Source organism: Ctenopharyngodon idella, chromosome 9, assembly GCF_019924925.1.
Source record: "Ctenopharyngodon idella isolate HZGC_01 chromosome 9, HZGC01, whole genome shotgun sequence".
In the NCBI taxonomy this organism is placed as follows: Eukaryota; Metazoa; Chordata; class Actinopteri; order Cypriniformes; family Xenocyprididae; genus Ctenopharyngodon; species Ctenopharyngodon idella.
In genome coordinates this window covers 4137544-4144987 of record NC_067228.1, presented here as the reverse complement: position 1 = coordinate 4144987, position 7444 = coordinate 4137544, and the positions used below count along the sequence as shown (strand labels likewise).

General features: G+C 46.5%; 1 protein-coding gene across 2 annotated transcripts in view; it reads right to left on the bottom strand.

The window, feature by feature from the left end:
* Positions 1–1209: 1209 nt before the first annotated feature.
* Positions 1210–7444, bottom strand: part of LOC127518467 (xin actin-binding repeat-containing protein 2-like) — a 108738-nt gene continuing 102503 nt past the window's right edge. Inside the window, exon 9 of one of the 2 annotated variants that reach the window (XM_051905162.1) lies at positions 1210–3639. In XM_051905162.1, coding sequence (XP_051761122.1) covers positions 3228–3639 — 412 coding nt within the window. In that variant the 3' untranslated portion in view covers positions 1210–3227. The remainder of the gene's footprint in view (positions 3640–7444) is intronic. The other variant, XM_051905161.1, reaches the window with a different exon arrangement.

Sequence of the window (7444 nt, the reverse complement as noted above, 5' to 3'; positions counted from 1 at the left end):
GACTGTACAGCATGAGCTATTGATTTACAACAGTCTTACGGGTTTGTTTAAACCACTACACCTTGAAATTCTCACTGTGAGTGATGCAGAGGGATTTCACTTAAAGCACAATAACAGCTGAAGTGCAGTTGAAATGACCAGTAGTTCATGTGATCACGTGTCAGCACGGTTTATTTCAAAGGTCTCTCTCGTTGATGCTCAAAAGAGTAAGCTTCTGCTCCATGAAAAAGGTTTTCAAGTAAAATGCTTCACTCTGTAGAGTTGTGCTGAATTAGAAAAACAAAAATAGCCTTGATGCACTATAGTTATTTAAAGGGGACCTATAATACCCCTTTTAAAAAATGTAATACAAGTCTCTGGTCTCCCCAGAATGTGTCTGTGAAGTTTCAGCTCAAAATACCCCACAGAACATTTATTATAGCTTGTCAAATTTGCCCCTATGTGGGTGTGAGCAAAAACACGCCGTTTTTGTGTGTGTCCCTTTAAATGCAAATGAGCTGCTGCTCCCGGCCCCCTTTCCAGAGGGCGGAGCTTTAACAGCTTGCGCTTCGGTTGCTCAACAACAACAAAGCTGGAGAATCTCACGCAGCCAAAATGAGGATTGTCAGTAACGGTGTTCAGCCTTACATTGTTCAAACCGGAGTCGACACTGATGGAGAGAATGAAACTGGACGTTTCTGAATGGTTAGTGGATAAATTTATGTAGTTGCTGTGGAGTTGATTCAACTCATCCACTAGCATGTGCCGTCATGTTAATCTTTTGTGCAAATCCAGTGTTGAATTGATCCTCGTTTGTGAAGCAGTCCGGTGTAAAATGACGGCATGTCAACAACACTCTACTACAACAACTCTTCCTCTTCTCTAAAGCAGCCCAACATGGCCTCACCCCCTTTGTTGCGTGTTCTCGGGGGCGGGGTTTATGTAAATTTTAGGGCTAGTGATGTCACTAACCCGGGAAGAAGCTCGTTGTAGTCCCTACCAGCCATTTAAAGGGATTTCTGTTAAAAAAAAAATCTCCCTTCACATTGAACTTTGAGCGTTGTAACTTTGCAGATGTTGTTTATGCTCAAACAGCAACATTACACACTAACTAAAGTTAAAAAAGTGAAATGATAATCAACCACCCCTTTCAACCACATGAGGGTGAGTAAATGTCAGAAATTTCGTTTACATTTAAAATGAAAAAATGAACCTGAATGCATAAACAAGTGACATCAAGATGTCTTTATTGTAATTCCATTATTAAATTAGCAAGACCTCTTTGTGAACCAGCCCGACTCAATTTAACGATCAGGGATTGTCCAGTACAAATCATAGAAGACAACGCTAAAAAGATCATTTTCCTCACAAAATATTTTCTGTTTAGAGAGAGAAGGACATACACTTCTACTATAAACAAGACAAGAGATTTACAAATGTGTGTTTTGTTCATCTTCCTCCCACACAGCACTCCAGGTGCTGCACAGGAAGAAGTAAAAAAAAAAAAAAAAAGAAAAAGAAAAAAAAGGTTGAAATGTGGAAAGAATCATCAGGATACAGTATAATCTTATAAAGCATACAAAAATATAGGGATGCAAATCGAAAGAGTTCAATTTACTGATAAATTGTCTTCTCTCCATGGACATGAATAAATGTATTGTAGAAAATCTATTTCTACTAAAGAAAAGCAGAGACCAATTTTATATCATTTTATAATTCTTAAATAGAACTGAAAGGTTTTGCACCATTTTTGAACTGGTAAAATGTACAGAAATACAGAAGATTTAGAGCTGACCCTCATATTTGGCACCTGATAATTGAATATCATATTAAAACTAAACTTTGAACACTGAAATAACTGAAATTGTCAAGTTGCTGCATTACGAATCTCGGATTTTAATGGACTTCCCAACAATTCCCCACAACTGCACAAGTGTGAATCATGAAATAATGGCCAGGTCACATCTCAACTGAAATAAATAAATAAATTACAAAACACAGAAATTTTATTCTGCATAAAAAATAAATAAAGCCTATTTTTAGAAGCAATAAGATCATTTGCGTAATGTTATTTTAATGATTATTAAACAATCCAATAAAATAAAATAAAATATATATTACTATAATAAAATTATATTTTAGATTTAAATCAGAATAAAAGACCACAACAAATACCATAATATATAAAAACTTTAAAAAACTATATCTTTTTATGTTATTATATATATATATATATTTTTTTTTTTTTTTTTTCACATTACAGCAATGACAATAGGATTATTTATTTATTTATTTATTGAAAATAGGGAGGTAATTGTTTCACTTAAAAATAGTGTCACAATTAAAAAAAATCTTAACTGTCATAAAAAACAGGCTTTATTTTCTTTATGCAAAGTATTATTTCACCATTTTTTCCTTTTGATTATGGGGTATAATGTATGGAAGCTTGTTTCTGCCATGAAATAAAAAAGGTAATTGCGACTTTTTATCTCACAATTCTGACTTTTTTCTCAGAATTGCAAGATATAATCTCACAATTGCGAGTTATAAAGTCAGAATTGTGTGATATAAAGTCAGAATTGCGAGTTATAGTCAGAATTGCGAGCTATAAAGTCAAAATTGTGTGTTATAAAGTCAGAATTGTGTTATAAATTCAGAATTGTGAGTTATAGTCAGAATTGCGTGATATAAATTCAAAATTGTGTGATATAAAGTCAGAATTGCAAGATATAAACTCACAGTTACGAGAAAAAAAAGTCAGAATTGTGAGATAAAAAGTCGCAATTACCTTTTTTATTTTTTTAATTTAGTGGCGGAAACAAGCTTCCATAATAACATGACCTGGACATATTTTTGATTTATATTTTAGATTGGTTTCCATGTTATCTTCATATTTCACTTTCTTATAGTTCTTTCTTTCAACATTACACACAAACCCTCTGAACCTGCGTCTACTTTATACAGTATACACACAGCATATTTGTCATTTCCCACAATCCTTATCAACTTCCTGTTACCTTTTCACCTCCACTGTCTCTCTCTCCACCTTTCCTCGCCCGTCCAACGGCGAGATTTTCACCCTGCATTCGAAGCTCTTCATCATCGTGATGTGTCCTCGTGTTTCTAAAGTTCCCACAATACTTCACTGCTGTTGTGACATGCTTTGTGTGTTGCTGATAGATGAGATGTCTCTCTCGCTCTCAATGTTCCTCTTTCACCGCCGCCCCCAAGGCCTTGTTGCACTCCTCCTAAAGTGTAGTCCTCTGAGATGCTTTCCGACGCTGGTGCTTAGGAGACTTTGAAGTCTCGCTCTTTGGGGGCCAAACGGGTTTCACTAATTTCACATCCTGATCCAAAGAGAAAGTCTTTTTCAGAGAGGCTGCTTGTGGAGGCCACACTACAGAAATTTTGTTAGGGCTTTGATCGGGTTTATTTGCTTCTTTTTCAAACGCGTCTGACAGTGAGCACATGCTACTTTGTGAAAGTGAATATCTCCAATCCGATCCTTCATGGTTTGTATTCCCTGCATCCCGACCGCCCAGTAATTCCCTCTGCAATCCTTGACCAAATCCATCCTCGAAATTCCCTTTAGACTTGAAGAGTTGTTTATAATGTGTCTGGCAGTATAAATGTCCATGGAGAGAAACAAAGTTTCCAAGGCTGTCAGAAAACAGAGATTCATAATTCATAAGTCACAGAAAATATATTGAGCTGTCTGCATTTGCACAGTTTGTAAATGAGAACTGCACTGTAAGCTTTCCATATGAGTGGTTTTATGCAGGATACTTTATCTTATAGTTACAAATAACAGCAATTTATGCAAAAATATCATTTTAGAATTAATTATGTTGGGATACTTACATTGTTAGAAGTATTAGAATATTTATCTTAATGTTAAGCAGTGTTGGGGGTAACTCATTATAACTTGAGTTACGTAATTACTTTTTCAAGTAACTAGTAAAGTAACGCATTACTTTTTCAATTTACAACAAAATATCTAAGCTACTTTTTTAAACAAGTAACACAAGTTACTTTTTCACATTTATTGACTCTCTTGAGAGAAAAAAAGTGCAGAGATGTTGTGTGCGCTGTGTAAACATGATGCTAATTGTAGTTCCCTTTCAGTCGGTCACGTTCGACGTACGTCAGTAGTGACCGACGAATTGGGATATCGCTAGAGAGCCCTATCAGCTTCGAGTGAACTACAACAGGCCAATGGAGTTGGCGTGCGATATTTGCATAATGCGCACCGCCCCCGCCAGGTGGTATAAATAGGGGAGCAGATGCAATCGCACTCTGTCTTTCGCTTCGGAGCCATCTAGTGTGTTTCCAGCTTTCAGACTTCAGTGAATTCTTCAAGCCAAAAAAAAGGAAAATTTCTTTTCTTGTGTTGGTGCAACGGCACTCCAGCGAGGTCGCGAGCTTCCGAGGAGCCTGAGCTTAAAGCTCTCAACTGCTGTTTTTACAGCATTCAATTTCCATTTCCCAGCATTGTGGTCTGTTGCGATTTGGGCCGGTTCCTCCGTTGTGTTCGGGGAGTGGTGTACCCGAACACATCGTGACACTCCCTGTGTGCTTCAGCACAAGAGAGCTGAATTTTTCCCCTCCTAAAAGAGCTTCACAGACGAACCCTGCGTCTTTTTCAAGATGTCATTTCGTCTGTGCGTTACTGGATGCGGTCGTTCATTGGTCCCCGCTGACGGCCACAATCGCTGCATCACGTGCCTGGGCGTTCAGCACGCTGAAGCAGCTTTTGTGGATAGTTCATGTTCTCACTGTGGGAACATGACTATTGCAGTGTTGAGATCGAGACTCTCGTTCCTTGGTTCTCAGGGAGCGGGGGTCCCCTCCCCTATGCCCCGTGCCGCCGTTTTCTCTGGCTTCGGCCGGGGTGACGGTGCGCCGGCGTGTAGGCAGGGTGATCTGAGGATCACGGTCAGGGCTTCCCCGCCGAGCTCCGCTCCGCGGGCCCCTGTCCCCTCTACCTCACTGCAACCGGTGGTGTTACCGATTGAGCGTGCTGGTCCCTCTACGGAGCGACCAGCCGTTTCTTTCGGAGCACCGGCGGATGACTGCATGTCGATCGCGGCATCGGAAGGTGAGCCAGAGTCCTCGGGAGATGAAGACTCGGCTGCGTTACCTCCCTCCGGGACCGTAGCGTTGTCCGAGCCTGATCCTGAGTTGACGGCTATGCTTTCCCGGGCTGCCGAGAAGGTCGGGCTCGTCTGGAACCCTCCACCGTGTCCCGAACCTTCTCGGCTCGACGATTGGTACCTCGGGGCGGCCCGCGCTGGTCCCCAGCGCCCCGCCCCGATGCCATTCTTCCCGGAGGTGCATGATGAGGTGACCAGGTCCTGGCGGACGCCCTATAGCGTTCGTGCGAGACCTGGTCCCTCGTCCGCCTTCACCAACCTGGATGGCGGGGAGGCTAGGGGATATACGCGGATTCCCCCAGTCGAGAGGTCTGTTGCGATGCAACTGTGTCCAACGGCCTCTGGCTGGCGCGGTGAGCCGCGTCTCCCATCCCGGGCCTGTAAATTCTCGTCAGGCTTGACAGAGAAAGCTTACAGAGCCTGCGGACAGGCTGCCTCTGCCTTGCATGCCATGGCCCTTTTGCAAGTTCATCAGGCAAAAGCGTTGATGGAAATGCCCCAGGGAGGTCTTGACCAGCAGCTGCTTGGGGAGCTGCGTGCCGCCACGGACCTCGCCCTCCGGGCGACTAAGGTGACGGCACGTTCTGTTGGTCAGGCGATGGCCACGCTTGTGGTCCAGCAACGCCACCTTTGGCTGACCCTTGCTGATATGAGGGATACCGACAAATATCGGTTCCTGGACTCCCCCATATCACAGGTCGGCCTTTTCGGCGACGCGGTAGAGAGCTTCGCCCAGCAGTTCTCTGCCGCCCAGAAGCAGGCTGAGGCTATCAAACACGTCCTGCCCCGGCGGTCCGCTGCTGCCTCCACCCCGCCGCCGGCAGCACAGCCTCAGCCCGCTCGTCGCCGAGGGCGCCCGCCTGCGTCGTCCTCCGCCCCTGCTAAGTTGGCAAAGCAGCAGCCTACACCAGCCAAACAGCAGGGTGCCGGTCGCGGACGCGGCGCCCAGCCCGCTCAGGCCAAGCCAGGTGGCAAGAGGTCGAGGAAGACGCGACCCTGAGACGGGCGACCTGGAGGGGAAGGTTCCTGCTCTTCGGGAGAGGACTCCATCGTCTCTCCCACCCCCGGAGGAGGGCCGGGGGGAATTTGTGAAATTGTCTGTCCCGCCGCTGGCTCTCCGGAGTCCAGCGGTACCCACTTCATCACAAAAAGAGCAGTTTCCCAATCCTCCAGGTCACAAGAGACTGTGGCTGTCAGCGCGCGAGGCTCCGCCTTGCCACTCGCAGCCCACTCTCACTTCGCCAGCAGGTCCCAGTGTGATGGTCGAGGCCGCCCCCCAGCCGTCTCCCATTCACACTGTCACCTCGCAGAGTCTGACCCCACTTCGGGCCGCTGCGCCGTCCGAGTCGGGTTCCAGCACTCTGCTTCGCTGCCCCACCCCCGGTGCGTCTGTGGTGCCTTTGGTCCCGCTGGCTCGGTGTCTGGAAGCCTGGATAGCGCTCCCCAGCCCGTCCCGCTGGCTCATTCGCACTATCAGACTCGGCTATGCGATTCAGTTCGCCCGGCGTCCCCCGGTCTTCAGGGGTGTCCACTACACTCAGGTGTCCCTGGACAATGCACCTGTTCTCCGGGCGGAGATTGCTGTCCTCCTGGCGAAGGATGCAATCGAGCCGGTCCCTCCAGCCGATATGAAGTCAGGGTTCTACAGCCCCTACTTCATTGTACCAAAGAAGGGCGGTGGGTTACGGCCAATCCTGGATCTGCGTGTCCTGAACCGGTCCCTTCACAGGCTGCCGTTCAAGATGCTTACGCAGAAGCGCATTTTCGAATGCGTCCGTCCCCAGGATTGGTTTGCAGCGATCGACCTGAAGGACGCGTACTTTCATGTCTCGATTCTGCCTCGTCACAGACCCTTCCTACGGTTTGCGTTCGAGGGTCGGGCATATCAGTACAAAGTCCTACCCTTCGGGCTGGCCCTGTCGCCCCGCGTCTTCACGAAGGTTGCGGAGGCGGCCATTGTTCCGCTCAAGGAACAGGGCGTTCGCATCCTCAACTACCTCGACGACTGGCTCATCCTGGCCAGCTCGCGGGAGCAGTTGTGCGAACACAGGGACATGGTGTTAGCTCACCTCAGTCGGTTGGGTCTTCGGGTCAACTGGGACAAGAGCAAACTCTCCCCCGGGCAGAGGATCTCTTATCTCGGTATGGAACTGGATTCGGTCGCCCGGACTGCGCGCCTCACCGAGGAGCGCGTCCAGTCAGTGTTGACCTGCCTGAGTACGCTCAAGCGCAGGACAGCGGCCCCACTGAAACTCTTTCAGAGGCTCCTGGGGCATATGGCATCCGCAGCCGCAGTCACGCCGCTCGGATTG